The sequence below is a fragment of the Chelonoidis abingdonii genome, chromosome 5, assembly GCF_003597395.2.
Source record: "Chelonoidis abingdonii isolate Lonesome George chromosome 5, CheloAbing_2.0, whole genome shotgun sequence".
NCBI classification, from domain to species: domain Eukaryota; kingdom Metazoa; phylum Chordata; order Testudines; family Testudinidae; genus Chelonoidis; species Chelonoidis abingdonii.
The window spans coordinates 55,329,180-55,349,716 of NC_133773.1; the positions used below are offsets into that span (position 1 = coordinate 55,329,180).

General features: G+C 40.9%; 1 protein-coding gene across 3 annotated transcripts in view; it reads right to left on the reverse strand.

The window, feature by feature from the left end:
• Positions 1–20,537, reverse strand: part of INPP4B (inositol polyphosphate-4-phosphatase type II B) — a 329,709-nt gene that overhangs the window by 102,746 nt on the left and 206,426 nt on the right. For all 3 annotated transcript variants that reach the window (XM_032768984.2, XM_075066288.1, XM_032768983.1), the window contains one exon: positions 5,390–5,602. In XM_032768984.2, the coding sequence (XP_032624875.1) occupies positions 5,390–5,602 (213 nt within the window). The remainder of the gene's footprint in view (positions 1–5,389; positions 5,603–20,537) is intronic.

Genomic DNA, 20,537 nt, shown 5'->3' on the forward strand with positions numbered 1-20,537 from the left:
GCATATATATACCTGCCCCTGGAAATTTCCACTACATGCATCTGACGAAGTGGGTATTCACCCATGAAAGCTCATGCTCCAAAACGTCTGTTAGTCTATAAGGTGCCACAGGATTCTTTGCTGCTTTTACAGATCCAGACTAACACGGCTACGCCTCTGATACCTGTTTCTTTGGTGTAAATAACTGAATAGGAACTGATTTTTTTAAGGCACTGAAAGCAGTACATTTATCGTTCACTTCACACTGTCCAAAACCAAGGGCTAAATCTCCTAAATGTGCCCACATTGCATGTACAGTTGCATGCAAAGTTGTCCACTTTAGGTTCAATCCTGTGAGGTTCTGAACATCCTCGCCTCGCCTCAGGGCGCTTGTTACCTTGCAGGAGTGGCTCTTTGTTTGCAACACCATGGTTTGAACGTGCAGCTTTATCAAAAGGATGTGCCCATTTACTGAACCCTCCAATTGCTAAAATGAGACCTATGCTGAATAAGCAAATGTAAAAATGAGAGATGGTACACCAATATTAGCAGCCTGCCTACATGCCACATTCAGTATCTAATGCAATTTCATTTTGTACATCATCTTCCATACAAATTGCAACCCATGACACTTTACAGAGTTAACTGGACATAACAAAAACTGCAGAAATAATAGAGTGGGAGTCAAATTAAGAGGTGTAAGCACAGATGAAAAGATAAGGTCAAGTCATTTGGAATAAGACAGACTAGAACCACTATGCTGGAGAGGAACAGGAAGGCTCCTGCAGGTGTCAGGAACTGCAGAAGAGAAGGCTCTTAGATCCACACTAGCGGGATTGCGTGGAAGGACAGAAAAGAGGCCAGAGTCAGATAAGTAGAGAGAAACTGTGAGACAAGGCTAGTGACAGAGCTTGGAATGACTCCATCCACATTTTAAAATTAAAATGAATCATTTGACCTGAAATAAATGGATAGCTAATGGAAGAAAGAGGGTGAGTGATGCGATCATTCTTCTATATATGTGTGATGTGGTGCCCAGAAGTGTACTGCATGTTTCTGTTGTGGGAGGCATGGGAAGGGAGTTTTACAAGACAAAGTGAAAGAAAAGAGTAAGCAGGAAGACTTAAGCAGAGACATAATGAACGTAACATCACATATGGGCAATGCTGTGGAGGTGAGGGACGGGAAGATTCAGACACGGGATGTGTGGGAGAAGGAGAATTTAGACTAAAAAACAATACTATGGTTACAGACAAATGTAAACAAATGGAAGCTGGCCAGAGATAGAAGAGGCTGGATTTGCGCCAGAACTTCTACTCAGGCAAACTTCACATTAATCTAAAACTATTCTGTATTGTGTATCACCGTTATTTACAGCATATAATCCTGCTGTAGAATGTATCACACTTTCAGAAGTTGTTACAGTATTTCAGTACTTATGTGTATAGTTCTTAATGGCTGGTGATTGCATGGTTTTCAAGGGTCTTTTAATGAGACACTTACTATATAACAAAGAATTTGCTAGCCACTTCCAATCTGAACACATAATATAATCTTAAACTATGTCCAATTACTCACAGATTGTATAACACATAGTGGGGAAGTGTACCTAATACTATAAAATAATCCTGATTTATGTATAAGATTCTAAATTTAGAGATATGCAGAACATGAAATAGATTTGTGATAAGTAAAGTATAATACACGTTTCGTACTAGTACTGCATGTATTATATAGCATCCATTAGATGTACATGCAAGTGGTGGCAGCTAAAAAGGAACACAAACCCTTCACGGAGAGATGTGATTTCAAAGGGAAACTAACACCACATTTGAATATGAGTTACATATGGGTTCATAAAAGCAGCAAAGAATCCTGTGGCACCTTATAGACTAACAGACATTTTGGAGCGTGAGCTTTCGTGGGTGAATACCCACTTCGTTAGATGCCACAGGATTCTTTGCTACTTTTACAGATCCAGACTAACACGCTACCCCTCTGATATAGGTTAATTAGTCAGTATAGTCAGCTGTTAGTGCTTGTAACATAAAATCTGTTCATGTGATAAATCTGTCGTCATGATGATATAATCATGAAAACGTGCATGTATATATTTATATTGTTTTTTTACAAAAACACATACCTACATACCCCCCACTCCTGTCCCATTTTTTCACAGTTGCTATCTGGTCACCCTCCCCTCCCCCACAGAGGCCATGTTCGCCCCTTCTGGGAGCAGCGTGGGAGCAGCCTGCAGTAAGTGCCACCTGGCAGGAGCCTGCAGTTGGTGAAAGTGAATGAGGGTGGAGGAAAGCCAGTAACAGAGAGGCGGGGAGGAATGGAGTGAGTGGGGTGGGGCTTCAAAGAAGGGTTGGGGTAGATCCTGGTTTGTACTTAAATTAAAAAAGTGATCTTGTGCGTAAAAAGGTTGAAGACCACTGGGAAATAGGCTATTGTGAATGGGAGAATATTTCACACAGGAATTACAGTATATTCAGATATTGCACACAGCAGTATTAGCACACTGGTTAAAAAACTATAAAAATAAAATGATTATATACAAAATACTGATTACTTTCCACTGTCAACATTCAACTGCATAATTTTTGGTGTACTAATTTCTTTTATAAATATTTTTATATGTAATCTTCTAGAAGTGCCATTTTAACTGGGAAAAAAGTCAGCTTGTTCTCATCATTGTATGTTTTTATTACTATACAAATAGCATTGTAACACCAACCATGTTAACTAGTAAGTCAGAAATGTAGAGCAGAAACACTTCCAAGTGGCAGTCTGCCCACCCACTCTTGCATTATGCATGACATGACATTTTTTTCCCTCCCTGGAGGGAGGTTCTAGGATAGCAGAAGCAGCTGGCAAGCAGAGAAGGAAGTAACTATTCAGAGGCAATCTGTAACTATCAAGTTAAATATTTTTTCTTAAGCAATAATGCTCTGGTACTACCTAAGCATAGTGCTTACAATTACACCAGCATAAGTAGCTCAATCAATACTGCTGTCAACTATCTGGCATTAATGTTTGTATCTGACATCCAAAGAGAAAGGTGTATTATAGCACTGCTGCTCAGGGCCCTGATCCTGCAACTGGATCAGCATAGCAAGATCCCTAATGGATCCACCAATTTGGACCCACTTGCAGAAACAGGACCTACAGTAAGTTGATTAGAAATGTATACTCAAAAAGGCAAAGAAAAACCTTTTACCAGATATAAATAATCAACAAAGAACAGAAATACAAAAAGCTGTTTTTCAAAAGGGTTTAGTTTGTACATTAAGTTTTAGCCTAATGGTGCATGCGTCTCAAGGAATATAGGCAGATTCATAAGTTAGTAGAAATCTGCATATGCACTCTTTTTAAATATAATTTCTTTGTATGACGCACAGATTAGTTAAGAGTAAGAATAATTCAGTTTCTCAGATATCCTTGCCCACTCAACATGAAAAACAGAATATTAAAATAGAAAGTTGGAAGCTACTCCTTATAAAGAATTTTTTTTTGCATTTTTTTAAAGTTGGACCAGAACTCATGACTCCAGATGCTTGTAAAATAAATCACCAGTATTGTAGAAAAAAAATTATGGAGTTATTTAAAGTAGCAAGACCTGGGTCAATTTACGAGCTCTGTAGGACATTATTTTAGATTTCAGACAAATTAAACTTAGACTCCCAGCTACAAAAAACTTCTGGTTTCTTTGATATAGTGAAAGAAAAGCAATACATATCTTCACCAACACAAAGACGAAGAACACTGCATATGGCATAGACAGAAAGCACAATATTCCTTTGAGGTTTCATTGTTTTCTAACTTCCAAACAAATTTTCAAAGGAATGTTATTGCATAACTAAATTGCAGATTAGATTAAGCATTTTTCAAACATTTTCCAACCACTTGCTCTATTTCTACCATGTTGACAAGAGTTCAAGTTCAGTAATTAAAACTACGATAATATATGCCATCAGCTTTCCATTAAAACAGAGAATGGAAAATTAATGAGAGGATAATTCAGGCCCTGATCTCACAAAATATTTAAGCATGTGCTTAAATTTAATGGGAATACTTACATATTTCAAATTAAGCATGTGCTTAAGTGCTTCACTGGGCTGCTAATTTAGACAACTGTTAGGAGTCTGTAACTCATGTTATAAAGAAATAAAATAAAGCTTCAACAAACAAATAAAACCAACGTAGCCTCTACATAACTGCAAATGTAATGAAATGAACTAAGATTCAACTTGTACAAAATTATTAATCTTTTCAATGTCATCAACATTCATGATTTTATCGCAAGTCTTGCAATATTATTTGTTCTTCTTAAAGCTCCAGCAGCCAGAGTCACATTATAACATGAAAATTTCAGCTTTCATTTAAAATAATAAGCACATTTTTTGTCTTTTCTTTATCTGAAAAATATTCTTCTTTCCATATTCATAGTATAAGCAGAACTTAAGTTCAGGTGTGAAGATACTGAAGCTCACACAAGCAAAGATTAATTATTAATTATTGATAGCAAAGATTAATATGGTGGAGTACTTGCATCCATGATACCACAGCGATGAACTGAGTATAAGAAACTGACGAGAAATAGAATGGAGGATGTGGGACGAATGTGTTGAGGGAAAAGATCATAAAAGCATCCACTGAAATAACGGATTCACAAAATCTCAGCTGTATAAATTGTACAAATCATTGAAAGATCTGCTAAGAATGTTGATGTTCAAAAACCATGTTTGATTCTTTTATGGCATTTCAGATATCCTCTAAGCATAGACTCATAGAAAACAGTTCTTTTTCACTGATCAGTAGTTCATGCATTTTGAAACTATTTATGTTCACTCTTGGCAAAAATTGAACTTTGATTTCATACTCCTCTTTAGTCCCCTTTATATCTGCTTAAATGACAAAAAGAATTGAGGTAAACACCAGGGCCTCCCAGAGGATTCACAGGGCCTGGGGTCTTCTGCGGCGGGGGCCACCCGCCACCGAATTGCCGCCAAAGACCCAGCACTTCGGCCGCGGGTCCCAGGGCGGAAGGACCCCCTGCCATGAGTCTTCGGCTGGTAAACACACAGCATGGCTTTTTCCCATCTGGTCATGAAGATTTTCGCTTCCAAGACTGCTATATGCACAAACTAAGCAGTCACACACGTGCAAATTATTCATTAGAAAATTGTTTCAAGTTACTTTTGTGGGACTTCATTAGAAAAGTACTCTTGGGATTCAAATGAAACAGAAAATGGAATCTACGCGTCTGTAAAATACAGTAGTATTTAAAGTTTTAAAATTCTGTCTTTCTAACAAGAGGGGACATGGAGATTAAGACTTGTGTTTGTCTACACTTAGCTGTGGATTTTTTGATAGAGTTTCAAGCAAGAACTTGGAGGCTACTTACCCACTCTTCTTCATCATATTCTGAATGGTGAGGTATAGAGTTCTGCCGTTTGATCTGAGATGGATGGTCCTGACCCTGTGGATCACCAGACCCTTCCACACTGTTTCTGGGCACAGCTGGTTTCTTGAGAACACAACCTGGACGGGCTGTGTATAGCGCTAAAAGGGCACTTCTGACCAGCTGATCCTTGAAAGCATGCACAAATAACTCTGTCTAGAAAGAAATTAATGGGCAGTTAGACCGAAGAGTGTAATGTATATGTAATTATTAAAATACACATTTTTGTTTAGGTAGGATGAAAATTAATTGCTATGCAGTCTGAGACACAGAACGGAACTTATACCAAACATTGGGGAACAATGTCAGGTTCTGGAACACTGCCAGTCTCTGAAATTCCACTCTTCTAAAAGTTAATGCAAAGATACAGTATCTGTTATAAAGACCATCTGTCTACATAGTCCTGTTTTATTCTAGTTCCAAATCCTCTCTGTTGAGACAGGTTTCTATGGGGATAACTGTTTGAACAGTATTAATTTGGTGATCTTTCTAAGCACGTTACAACAAATGTCAAAAGAAAATGTGATTAATTTCAGAATTTTCTTTCCAAAAAAGAAACAAACAAATAAATAAATTCAAATAGAGTATAGCACAAGGAAGGCAATGCTTACACGTGGGACTGAAGTATATGCACAAAGCATGAGCTTAGATCAGTGCTGGAATAAGTAAAAGGCATAGGCCCTATAGTGTCATGCCTAGGGACCCAGCTTTTGGAGTTAGTTGTGCAATGGTGTTAGAATCTCAGCTTTTTTGAAAAAAAAAAAAAAAAAAAAAAAAAAAATCTAGCCCTTATGATTGCAAAGACAAGTTTGAAAATGTGACTCAAGCGTAACAAATGAAGTGACATCATCACAGAGAAACCAGAACAAAAGTTTTAAAATTACACAATGTTCCTTCACCTCAGTGAGGTGTTAACTCAAATCCACAGCTCTGGGAGACTTTGCCAATACCATCCCAGCAGGAGACTCTGAGATGCAGAAGGATATGAGAGCAACAGGCCTGGCCTACTCACCCAAGCAGATATACTCCAGTTGCTGGCAGTACTGAGTGGTCTGCTGCCTCCCTTTTCGGGAGAAGAGGGAACTTGATGCCATTCCTAGAATGATAACTGTGACTCAGAGGCCCATTTGACTATTCTGTGACAGCAGCTCTTGTGAGGCCTGACATACCGTGGACTACATCCAACATACCATCGTCATAATCTGTATCTAAGAGGTGTCATGTAAAATATCATTGGAAAACTAACAACACACTGGTTATAAATATTCTTGCATGATGTAGGTAGAGGATGTGTACAAAGAGTTACAAATACGTGCTAGAATTATGTCTTTAAAATATGTTTCGCAAGCAGCGTACAAGTCCATTCTGCCCTAGACAAAGGAATGCTCATTTCCTTGTCAGGCAGAGACAATGAAGGTCTGTTTACATATAAGATAAACAAATTGGTGGCGGGGAGGCAGACAGTATGGTGTCTATACTCCAACAACTGAGAGAAACCATTTGGGCTATAAAGTCCAGAGTCTGAACCTCAATGGTAAGTAACTAAATCAACTGATTGTATACAATATTATTGTATAACAAATGTGTATTGAGTAAGGTCCTTTCTGAAAGCTAGCAATCCACTGGTAATTAATATCATTGTAAAATCTATGTATTAACACTATATGAGAAAATATGGATAATGCATGATATTATGCTTTAAAGTCTGTGACAAACACAGGGAGAAACAGGTTTTCCCCAGATAGAAGGGAAGTGACCTATTGACCTGTCTCCAATGAAATTAAACAAGGTGCGATCAAAAGCAAGGGAAGCTCCATTTACATATGAATCAGCAGGGGGATAGGAAGTCCACAAGACGAGAACAGCAGCATGAGATCATCCTGAGTCTGAGGACAAAATGGTGAATTTGGGAAGCTAATATAAGGAGAAAAAAAGAAGCCATTTTGGCATCCATCACTGGACACAGACAAGAGGTCAGAGCTCTTGGAAGCTGAGAAAGATGGGGCTGTCATCTGAGTGGGCTGAAGTCTCTGGGAACAAAAGATTGGTAAGAAATCTACCAAGGCCGTAGTTTTTAAGTCTTAGCCATTACAAAGAGCATTTTTACTTTTGTTTGCAGCCCTTTCTAACTTCATTTATTTTATTTGGTATCATTTAACCTATATACTTTTGTTAATAAACTTGCTTTATTTTTACAATAAGTCACTTAGTGCTGGGCTTGAAGGGAAGGGTGTGTTTACTCCAGTTAAGTTAATAAGCTCCAAAGGAGCAAACAAACCTTATTTCTTCTCTGAAATGTTCCAGGAGAGGGCTGGACACTTGAGGGCAGATTGTTTTGGGGAAATTCAGGACTGGGAGGTGTTGGAGTTACCCCTTCATAAGGTAACTGTTGATAGTGACTAGAGTGGGGCTGTAGTTCTGTAGGCAGACTGCTGGGGTCTGAGCAGAGTGCTGAACCAGGGCTGCACAGCACACAGGATACTTCATGCTTGCCTGCTGGTGTCCAGGCAGGCTATGAGCCATAGCAGCAGAGCAGTTAAGACACCCAGGGTTACAGGGTAGGTGGTGACACAATCCCTGACTTGGTCTGGATCGCACCCCAGAACATGACAATAACTCTGCCCCATCCTGCTGCCACTGAATATGGGAAGTGAGCAAGCCTTCTCCCCACCACCATATCAAGGGGGTGATGAGATGAAGCTACAGTGCGGAAGCAGGGCCCAAGGAGTGGAGCTATGGGGTGCCTTATGTTATGGTACTCCTTGGGCTCTGGTTTGCCTTAAATCTAGCCCTGAAATATGTTACCCTGTTAAGCTCTCTGTTAAGAATATCATGGAAGGCCATAATTTCCTACAAACTATGCCAATATGTTGCAATGAAATACACCTCTGACTTGCACAATTTATAAAGAACCAAATTGTTCAAGCCTTTATCCAGTTTCTGTTCAATGCTTGCTCAGGTAAAGTTCCAATTGTCTTAGGTTGGAGTAATGTCAAACAAGGATTGAATTAGAAATGAACAACAGACATAATGAATTAATGATAACTGCAGCATTTGGCCCAAAGCCTCTATAGCTACTGCATGGAATTTCATGGTGCAATATGGAGGTAGAACTTCTGTTCCCCCAATCCATGCATGGAGCAGTTCTCTGCACATGGGCCTCTTCCCTTCCATGCAGAGGAGTGACTCAGCTATTTTTCAGCACTGTCTTCCCACCACCTGAACATACTGGAAACATTCTCTGCATGGTTCATGAGCTACGCTGGGAGAGTGGGTGGAGATAAAGCAGATCTGGAGCAGTAAAACAACTCTTTTCCTCTCTAGTACCCCAGCCTTTAGTAGAAAAGATGATACATCTAACACGGAGTGAGCAAACATTTTGGCCTGAGGGCTGCATCTGGGTATGGAAATTGTATGGTGGGCCATGAATGCCCGGATGTGGGAGAGGGGTTCTATGGGGTGTAGCATGCGAGAGGGCTCTACAGGGGCGGTACCAGGGACTCCTAGGGGCCCTGCCAGCAGTGACACCTAGGTGGCCATATCAGGCACCACGACGGGCAGAGGCACCCTAGCTGGGATGGGTTCAGCACCTGGGCGGTTTCAAAGCTTTTGAGGGCGGGGAGCTTACCTTAAGTTCCTCTTGTGACAGTGTGCAGAGATCCCTTGGAGCTAGACTTCGCTGAAAGGAGGATGTGACACCCCTGTACATCTCAATTCCTAACCCATCCTCAGTGTAACCAAACTATAACAGATTCTTATGCCTGGGACCCACAGGATTTGTTCCTTATTAGAATTCCTTGTCTCATCCTAGGTTTGTCACCATGTTCTAGAATTTTGCAGTAACTCAAATAGCCTCCAGCAACTCTCTCTTCCCTTCAGAAATGTGTATGTTCCATATCAGTGAAGTCCATTCCAAGTCTCCATATACACGTGTGAAATAAATGTGTTAGTTTAGAACAATAACAGGCTTCTTAAAAATACAGTACAATATAATGCATCTAATTGGCTGACCATAGCATATAAAAAAGGTTTACATAATAGGAGTAATATGGGTATATTATATTTAAGGTAGAAGAAAAGGTTATCTGATCCACTGATATATGTCCCAGTAAAATCTTTTATGGAATTCTCAAACTTTTCAATGGATATATGAATTTTTTGTTATAAAAGGCTGAAGAATCCTCAACTATGTTATACCAGAACTTCTTCCATCATACAGCAGGGCCAAATTCATCCCCATTGTAACTCCAGAGACACAAATAGAGTGGCAACAAAGGTGAATCTGGCCCATAATATGATTTTTTTTTTATTTGAATGAGTAGAGTAAAAGTAATTTCAGTAATTCCAGGCTTCGACTAAGCAGGATATTTTTCAGTGCAACTGACACATCAAATGGATCAGGACCTCAATTACTAGATGGGTTGCTTTTGGATAATCTAAGTTTGGATAAATGAAGCTTGACTTAACTTCATATATATAGATAAACCCCAAGACCTGTTTGCCAAATACAATGCAGATGGTTTAAATGCATGATCACTGCTAATTGTCAAATTTTTCTGGTGCTGTATGCTGTTCCTGTCTTCTCACTTATGCCCTGATTGAAAGCACATTGAAGTCATTGGAAAGACTCCTACTGGACATGTCTACATCACAAATTTTGGTTGATGCAAGTTACATTGGCACAAAGCCATTGCAATTAGTATATCACTAACGCACATTCATGCTTGGCTCCATTTGTAGGCATTACGTGTACTCACTGGGAGCATTTGTATCAATGCACAGTGCAGTGCACCATGGGTAGGTAACCCAGCGTGCAACCTGCTACCATCCAGAGCACTGTCTTTTGAGACTTTTTGGCAATACAAGGTGGGGTCGAAATGAGTCATGCAAGGGTGATTGGAAGCAAGGGCTCGACTTCTCAGTGTACAAATGTCTCTATATAATGATATGTCAGCTATATATCATAATTATCGCACCTTTCTCAAAATCCCACAAACCTGCATGGCCCTCCTCACTGTCTGCCATCTCTGACAGAAGTATGGACTGTTCTCAGTGGTACCGGATGACAGAACAAGGAGTAATGGTCTCAAGTTGCAGTGGGGGAGGTTTAGGTTGGATGTTAGGAAAAACTTTTTCACTAGGAGGGTGGTGAACCACTGAAATGGGTTACCTGGGGAGGTGGTAGAATCTCCTTCCTTGGGAGTTTTTAAAGGTCAGGCCTGAAAATGCCCTGACTGGGATGATTTATTTGGGAATTGGTCCTGCTTTGAGCAGGGGGTTGGACTAGATGCACAATCTTCTGGTATTTGCAGATGTGCAAGAACTGAATCAGTGGGGAACATGACGATTTTTTGGAGGACAGATGGCTGTGGGCCATAGTGAGAACCAGCTGAAGGTTGTTGTTGGTGTTCAGGAGCAGGAGCATGTCAAGTGCCACTTCTGGGCACGAAAAACAAGTACTGACTAATAGGATCACATTGTAATGCAGGCTTGGGATGATGAGCAGAACTTTCAGATGCACAAGGCCACATTCTGTGTGCTGAGCTTGCCCCAGCCCTCTGGCACAAGATACCAAAATGGGAGCTATACTGACAGTGAAGAAGTGATTGTTGATTGCTCTGTGGAAACTTGCTACTCCAGATTGCTACCTGTCAGTGGGAAATCACTTTAGAGTTGGAAAAATGCACTGTGGGGACTGATGTCACGCAAGTGTGCAGGACCATTAACTGCCTCCTGCTAGGCTGGATTGTGATTCTTGGCAGTAAGCAGGACATAACAGATGGATTTGCAGCAATGGGATTCCTGAACTGCAGTGGAGCAATAGGTGGCATGCATATCTCTATTTTGCCACTAGACCACCTTGCCACAGAGTATCTCAACTGAAAGGCTACTTTTCTATCATTATGCAAGCATTGGCGGATGACTGGGAATGTTTCAGTGACATCAAGGTGGACTGATCAGGGAAGGTGCATGACACTCACATGCAGGACTTTTCAGAAAGCTGCAAGCAGGGACTTTATTTCCGGTCCAGTGGATTACCATTAGGAATGTTGAAATGCCAATAGTGATCCTGGGAGACTCCGTCTACCCCTTGCTCATAAAACCATACACTGGCCACCTTGACAGCATCAAGGAGATTCAGCTACCGGCTCAGCTGCAGAATGATAGGTGAATGTGGTTTTGGTAGATTGAAGGGACGCTGGCACTGTTTACTCACAAGATTGGATCTCAGTGAGAAATATATCTCAATGGTTATAGCTGCCTGCTGTGTCCTGCATAATATTTGTTAATTATGTCTTGATGCATCTTCCTCTCCTTTTCCTGATGGGATTCTCTCCTCTCCACTCTTTCCTTCTGCAGGCTGTCTGCAATGATTACCCTCCAGGCCCTGTCTGATGCAGCACAGACTTGCAGGGTTTCATTGAAAATGTCATCCCGAGTCCTCTTCCTTCTCCTCCTTATCTGGTTCAGGTATTCCACAGGTGCAGAGGGGGAACCTCTCAGGGCTGCCATAGCAGCAGCTGCAGATAAAACACACAGAGATGTTACAGTCTGGATAGTCACAACAGAAAGTGAAACTTAAGATTCAGAACTCCCCACCCTTGTTCCCCTAAAGTTTTAAAAAAGACCAGCTCATTGGCACTTCTGTTTGGAAGTGCCTGTGCACGGTGCCACACACAGCACCAGCCATGGTAAGTATGGCCCACAGGGTGAGGGAAATGAGGAAGGAATTTCTCATTTGCATGTAACTATGAGTATATGGCAATAGCACTGGATACTGGCATCATTTTTCACAGATGGTGATGATTTTAGCTGATCTCACTCCTGAGGGTAACAAAGGCACAGAGAGCACAGCTGCTGCTGGTGTCCTGAAGCCACCCAGGCCTGTATGCTGCTAGCCTGCATACTGCAATGGTGCCTGCCAAAGTTGTTGCTGACTAGAGTGGGAGAGTGTCCTACCGTCAAGGAAGAAATAAGGCTGCCATCCCTAGAAACCTCCGGGAGAAGATTGCAGAGAACCTCCATGAAAGTTTCATCGAGACCTCTCAGGAGGATTCAAGGGACATCCCTGTGCACATAAACTAACTGCTCTGCATGCCCACCCTTGCTTTACTCCACAGTGGAATAAAAAGCAGATAACTCTACCTCTCTTTGTTATACTACCTCTTCTAATACCAGTAAATTAATGAAAAGGCAATCACTATGTCCTGTTAAGTTGGGGGACCCACCACTGTAATAGGAAATAAATTTACACACTTACCCAAGGAGCCATCCCCCTGCATCAGATTCATCGCTGCTTGACTGCCGGGACTGACTGAATTGTGGTGGTCTCATACAGGTCCTGGCCCATGGCATAGCTGGAATCCACCAGTTGCATATCCCCCATCCTCCCTGTCCTTGTCCTTGCTGTTTATGACAGAGGCCAGTGGGTTGGGCTTCTTGGCGATATTAACAGTGGTCTGCAGGGTGGTGGTGGGGTCTCTGCCAAGTACGGCATTCAGCTCTTTGTAAAAGTGGCAGGTCTGCAGCTTGGCACTGGATTGACTGTTGATTTCTCTGGTCTTCTGGTATGCCTGCTGCAGTTCTTTTGCTTTCACACGGCACTGCTGCTGGTCCCTATCATACCCCCTCTTCTGTATCCACCATGCACTCTGCTTGTAGATGTCTGCATTGCTGTGGCCGGTCCACAGCTGCGCTTGCACAGCCTCTTCTTCCCACAGGCCCAAGAGAGCCATTATCTCCTGTCCACTCCAAGTTAGAGCACATCTGGAGTGTGTAGCTGGCATGGCCAGCTGGGCAGTTGCACACAACAATGGAGAGCTGCTAGTTGTACTTTCTAATCAGGAAAAGGTATTTGAAAAATTCATGGAGCTTTAAATGGGGTGGGGTGTGGCTTTTAGTCTGTGACCCATGAGCAATGGAATTCACAATTGTGACCACAGTGGTCAGCGTTGGGCACTGTGGGACAGCTCCTGGATGACTGTTAGGGTCAACACAGCACCTACACTCAGTACATTGACCATGACTCAATGCACTCAGGGAGGTGGTGCAACTAGGTTGGCGTAACGGGGCACTTACATCATCAGGAGACAAATTTAAATGTAGATGCATGCACAACTAGGTCAACAGAAGGTGGCTTACGTTGACCTAACTTGTAATATAGAGCAGGCTATTGACTTCAATTGGCTTTGGATCAGGCCCTTAGATTATAAAAGCTATTCTAGACAATAGCATTGGCATGATAAGATATTGGCAAACCATAAAAAGCAGCAGATGATGATCCCTTTCTGGATATTAATTATTTTGTACTATTTAGAGATACTCTAAGATCCCGAAACATTAACAGAGTACTGTGTAATCTTAAAAAATATACATTTTAAAACAAAAGATTGAAAAAACTTCTTTTATATGTTAGAACCATTAACTTTGGAGTTTTCTATGTTTCTTTTATGTTGTTGAGCTCATGTACATTTAGACATGATGCAAAGCCCACTGAAATCAAAGGGAGTTAGGTGCCTAATCAACTTGAGTGCTTTTGAAAATCTCACTAGGTGCCTATCTGCACCTGTAGGTACCTAAATATCTTTGTAAATCTGGCTCACAACCCTTTAAGGCTACACCAAAAGAACTTAGGTTTGTAAAGTCAAGGACTCTAAAGCGAGGAAATGCCAGAAATAAGATTGCCTGGGCAACCTTAATTCAGTTCCCTTGTGCATATGCAATATGATACAATCTTTAATTACACAATGACATGATATTTACTCCACAGGATCCCGGCTCATTCAGTGAATGAGAAGTTATTCAACTTTTCTTTTTATCTTCTTCACGAAATGTGTCCCTCCAGGCTTCATTTACTGCACACCATCCAAACCTGCACTGAATATAAAATTGTTAGTTTTCCCCTGGGTGTGTCTAGGATGTTTTTATTATATTGTTGGAGTGCTTCACAGACATTAATGGATTAATCTTCACAGCACCATGTGAGATTAGAAGGCATTATCCCCCTGTGATGTTATTGACATAATCTGAGACCATATAGAACATAGTTGCAACCAAAGTCCTTTAGTGGCACAAAATCTTGTATAAAGGGGGTCAAATGAGGTGTCTAAGACCAGGTTATAGGTTGCTGGTTATAATTATGCTGTCTGTATGCATGTCATTTTTGCAGTTGAAGTTATAAATATTGGCTATATACTAGGGTGACCAGACAGCAAAGTGAAAAATCGAGATGGAGGTGGAGGGTAATAGGAGCCTATATAAAAAAAGACCCAAAAATCGGGACTGTCCCTATAAAATCGGGACATCTGGTCACCTTACTATATACTGTTTGTATTTCAAACTTATGCTATGCTTCTGGGTAACATCCCAGACAAGTTGGTGTTAGCTCTGCCTTGCCTGCTTGATTGCCCATTAAGGACCATCAGCTATACAACTGACCCATTGAGAGAAGGAAAATATGCCCTGTAACTCAGCAAAGTAGAAAGGAACTTGCCCATATGACCCCAGACTCCATTTTGCTGTAATTTTCCACAGTAAGAACAAAGAGGTGTTCTTACACCTGAAAAAGACTACAAAAGGCTGATGCCTCATCTCCACCTTGTCTTCAGTCCTGCTTCTTACCTCTGGAGGGACTTTGGTACAAATGGAAGTTCTACACAAAGGACTGCATGACCCATTCCAGCTGGGGATGTACTCCAGAGACTTGATTTGAACCTGCAGTTTATTCTATCACTGCTACAAGCCTGAACCAAGAACTTTGCCATTACTGTATGTAATTAATTCCATTTAACCAATTCCAGCTCTCATCTATATCTTTTTCCTTTTATGAATAAACCTTTAGATTTATCTTCTAAAGGATTGTCAACAGCATGATTTGTGGGTAAGATCTGATTTGTATATTGACGTGGGTCTGGGGCTTGATTCCTTGGGATCGAGAGAACTCGTTTTTTCTTTATTGGGGTATTGGTTTTCATAATCATTTGTCCCCATAACAAGTGGCACTGGTGATGATAATGGGAAACTGGAATGTCTAACGGAATTGCTTGCGTGACTTGTGGTTAGCCAGTGAGGTAAGACCAAAGTCATCTTTGTCTGGCTGGTTTGGTTTGCCTTAGAGGTGGAAAAACCCCAGCCTTGGGCTGTAACTGCCCTGTTTTAAGCAATTTGTCCTGAATTGGCACTCTCAGTTGGGTCCCGCCAGAACCGCATCGTTACACCCCGCCCCATTTTACAGATGATGAACTGAGGCACAGAGAGATAAAGGTCAAAAGTGTCCACTAATTTTGGGTACCCAACTTGAGATACATAGGGCCTAATTTTTAAGAGAGCTTAAAATTTTTGTATCAGTTTACATGTTTCAAAGCACAGCTCCAATTGATTTCAGTCGCAGTCTTGAACGCTCAGAACTTCTGCAAATCTTTCCCCAAGTCTCATGCTGGGGACCCAGAAAATGAAGAACATCACGTAAGTGGTCACCGTCTGTGAACATCTTGGTTTAAATGACTTGCCTAGAATCACACAAACACTGTGGCAGAGGTACAATCCAGTTCTCCAGGATGTCACTCAACTATCTTAGCTATGAGATCATCCTTTCTCTTCCTGCAATTCCTGCCTCACTCACTACACACCTTCCAACTTCTGCAACAAATGAAGCAGGGGACCTATAAATAGCAACTTCCCTCAATACACAGCTGTGGTTGATCCCCAGAGTAGGTCCATCTTGTGAACAGAATTAGGCCAGGGTCCTGTGGAAAAAATTGTATATGATCATGGAAAGGCTGCAAAGAAGCAAGGGAACCAAATCAAGATTGCACAGGCAACTTTCATTCTTGCATTCCCTAACTTTTGAGTGCTTGACTTTGCAACCTCAATAATATTCTTAATGTAATGTAATGTCCTAGATTTTTTTAAAAAGGAAATTGGAACAACAGAAATCTCATCAGCTAGCATCATACTGACCCCCAGCTTGGGTCCTTAGCAGTTTTCAACCCCTTAGCTCAAATTATAGAGATCTGTGCTAAGAAGCTAAGGCAGGGGAGTAACAGGTAGCAGTAGTAGGCTGTTATCCTCTAGATGGACCAGGTACTAGAGAAGGATGAGACAGACACTCGGCCACTGGGTTTTACAGCTATCTGCTGACAGCAGAGGACTGTAGAGATTCAAGACTCCTGTGTTCAATTCCAGTTCCAGCGGGGTGTGTGCTCTACTCTCATGATTACACCATAAAACTTGAAATATTGGGTGTTTTTCTTAAAGCCCTGCTGCCGGCATTAGGAACTTTTGAGCCCTCATGGTTACAGAGAAAAAGCTTGAAAACATGAAGCAAATGCACTCTAAAGGCTCAGAAATGAGAAGATGAATAAAAAGAACCCCAAATCTATTGTTTATTATTAATATTATAATTATTTTTAAAAACTTAAGATTTTTATGCCAATCATGATTTTTGAGGTGTGACTCAGCGTTGTGGGATTTTTTGTTTTTGGTTTGGTTTGCTTGGTTGTTTTTTTTAACATTTGGGGTTGGCAATAATTCTTCTGGCATTTGAGTCAGACCTATTCCTCTTTCTCTTCCTTGCTGCCTGGACTCCAGCAGGGGGAGGGCATTGATAACACAGGAGAGAGAAATTGTCCCTGTTCTCAGTGACTGCATCTGGTATAAGTGCAGAGAAAGTCTCACTCAGCCCCTGCAGCCACGGCATTGGAGCGTGTTCAGTACAGATAGAATCTTAGGAAAATATTGTTGCCAAAGTCTAACAACGTTTTATTGAGCATGTGTAAACTAAGATTATTAAAAAAAACAAAAACGAGGCATCCTTGTGGCACCTTAGAGACTAACAAATTCATTTGGGCATAAGCTTTCATGGACTACAGTCCACTTCATCAGATGTAGGAAGTAAAAAATGCAGGAGCAGGTATAAATACATGAAAGTGTTAGACTGACCTAACAAGATAAATCAATTAACAGCAGGATACCAAGGGAGAAAAAATAACTTTTGAAGTGGTAAGAGAGTGGCCCATTACAGACAGTAGACAAGAAGGTGTGAGTAACAGTAGGGAGAAATTAGTATTGGGGAGATTAAGTTTAGGTTTTGTAATGACCCAACCACTCTTTATTCAGGCCTAATCTGATGATATCTACTTTTACAAATTAATTCCAGTTCTGCAGCTTCACATTGGAGTCTGTTTTTGAAGTTTTTTTGATCTGATGAAGTGGGTTCTAGCCCACAAAAGCTTATGCCCAAATAAATTTGTTCATCTCTAAAGTGCCACAAGGACTCCTTGTTTTTTTTTGCTGATACAGACTAATGCGGCTACCACTGAAACCTGAGATTATTCAGAGCTTCTAACCTGGGAAAATTTGGGCAGCATTTGACAGGGATGATGAATGGTACTTCCCTGACACTAGGGCAACCCACTCCATGCCAAATTTAAGGACCCCCGCTTGTAGCATTGAGGTGCCAGAACTTCTCTACTAAACTGCTGTAATAATTTTTAACATAGTCACAACAAACTATTTTCCCCAAGTCTCCATCTCTGAATGGCTGAATCATTTTCGCTGAAGCTTTCTCAAAAAATTCATCCTGAGGCAGACCCCTGGCATGGAAAATTTCAGCCCAGTTAAAACTTGGGAAAGTTACGGGCAACTGAAAAACAAGGTCTTGTAATAGAAAGTGTTGAACAACCTTAATTATAGGCAGCACTCTGCCTATAATATACATTTGGCTACCTATCCATTTAATTCCCTGTGCCTCAATTTTCCCAATTAGGAAAATTATATCTCCTTTGTGTAGTGCTTTGAGATCTACTGCTGGAAAGTGCCATACAAGATCTAGGTATTATTATTAAACAGTTTAATTAAGGTGTAAATGTTTTTACAAGAAATAAACTGAAGAAACACACTGGCAAAGAAATGAGATGAGAGCTTCTATTTTCCCTTTTACAGACTCAAAACTGCTTCTGTAATTAAACTGTGTTCAAAAGTTCCATTGGATTAACTACAGGAACAGTACTCACAGGACATTTTCTTTTGTGCAGCTAAATTCACAGAACATCACTATTTATAAATTTGTGCTAATCCCTGCAAGACCAGTATGCACAAAGAAATGCAAACTTTGCAAATGCTTTTAGATACCAGACTAATGAATAATTTTGAGGAAAAAAGAAAAAGAAAAAAAGGCATAGCTGGAAAATACATTCTGCAAGCTCCATGCAAGCTGCAAATGCTGATACATTTGTAGACAGACAAGGGCTTCTTTAATTAACACAAATGTCAATGAATGAATTCAAATAAAAAAAATCAAAAAGAATCACTGCAGCAAATTGCAAATGATGTATGAATGGTAAAACCCTGCCCAATGCATAGAGAAAAAAACAAACAGCACTCTGCAATCACTGCTGCGATGGGCTTTTTGCTGTAATTTTTGCCTGAGATGCACCGAATAAAGTTCTCTATGCCTAGAACAAAACCCAAATAAAAATATTTACTTGCATTTATTGCAATATTTTCCCCTGTCTCTGTCTCAGATATACCTATTAGTAGCCTTCTGCTAGCTAACATCTTTTAAAACACTATTTCTTTATACACAGACTCACCGCAAGGTTCAAAGTGGACAGGGTCCTGGAGGCTTGTAATCCCAGCACCCCCAAATGATCTCTGAGGTGGGCTGGCTGGTGGTAAAAGGGGTTATGACATAACTGAGTCAGAAGCAGAGCTCTCTGACTGCTAAAAAGGGAGCATAGTGTCAACCTTCCTCATCCCAGGCTATTTTTACATTACATGCTCTTTTCGAGACATGATGCTAATAGAAATAATGTCACATATGGGACGTATGAAGGTACATGCACCGGGAATGGGTTTCAGGTTAGAAATAAGTTGTATAGATTTCTTTTGGTTTGTCTTCTGATTTTAACTTTTAGGCATAGTCATACCATTATTTGCCACCTGAGGATCAGCACTGCACCACTCCTAACTCCATGTCTATCCCCAGCTAGCCTGTAAGCAGGCTGATTCAGTTGTTAAATTAGACAATAGCAGGCTGGATATTCACTCTGCCTCAGCTGCCTAGTGTGACGAAGTGGGATAGAGAAATGACGAAGTGGGAATGTTCTTAATGTTTTCCCTGAGTGCTGTGTGGGTGCCTCAGTTTTCCCTATGCATTTCTCAAGTATCTAAGGATTGTTGCAGAGCCCTTAGGGGCCAGTGTGATCCTGTTTGCACAGAGAATGGCCGACACTCTGTGTTCTGGCAGCTAATGGCCTGGGCCCCTCCTCTGCAAAGGTGCCAACTAAAGGTGTTGAAGAACAAAGAGATCAGGTGACTTCCTGGCCCAGGAAAGAGACAAAGGGAGAGGAGGGGCTGGAGAGCTTTCATTTTGGGGCTGGCTGCGAAATCAGAGGGAACCCCAAGGTTGGGGTCTAATTTCCCTACCCCGCAAAAGGACCTGACTAAGAGGTCCTGTTTATGCCTACAAGCTCTGGTTTAGATTGTGCACCTGTCATCTAATAAACCTTCTTTTCTACTGTCTGTCTGAGAGTCATGGTGAATCACAGGAAGCCGGGGGTGCAGAGTCTTGTCTCCCCTCAAACTCCATGACATCTAGGATTAAAAATAAATTTTTCTGCCACTCTCAAATGAAGCACTAATATTATATATTTTAATTAGTGGCCCAATAAGTGAACTTTTGTTACAAAATAAACCAATCCCATTATTGGGCAGATCCCTGAACTTTGACCTATTCAAAATAATTTAAAATTAGAAATAATTTATGTAAAAATGTATTAAAGTATGTATTTGGTACACATGAAATTAAGGAACTAGTAGCATTTGCTCGAATAAAGAAAAGTACACACGCATTATAAATGTTTCATCATGAAATTCTGCCAATGCACCTCAAACATGACAAAAAATAGTCTCTTAAGCCTGGTCTACACTACGCCGTTAAATCGATTTAAACAGCGTTAAATCGATTTAACGCTGCACCCGTCCACACTACACCGCCCTGTAAATCGATTTAAAGGGCTCTTTAAATCGATTTCTGTACTCCATCAAAACGACAGGAGTAACCCTAAAATCGATTTTACTAAATCGGAAT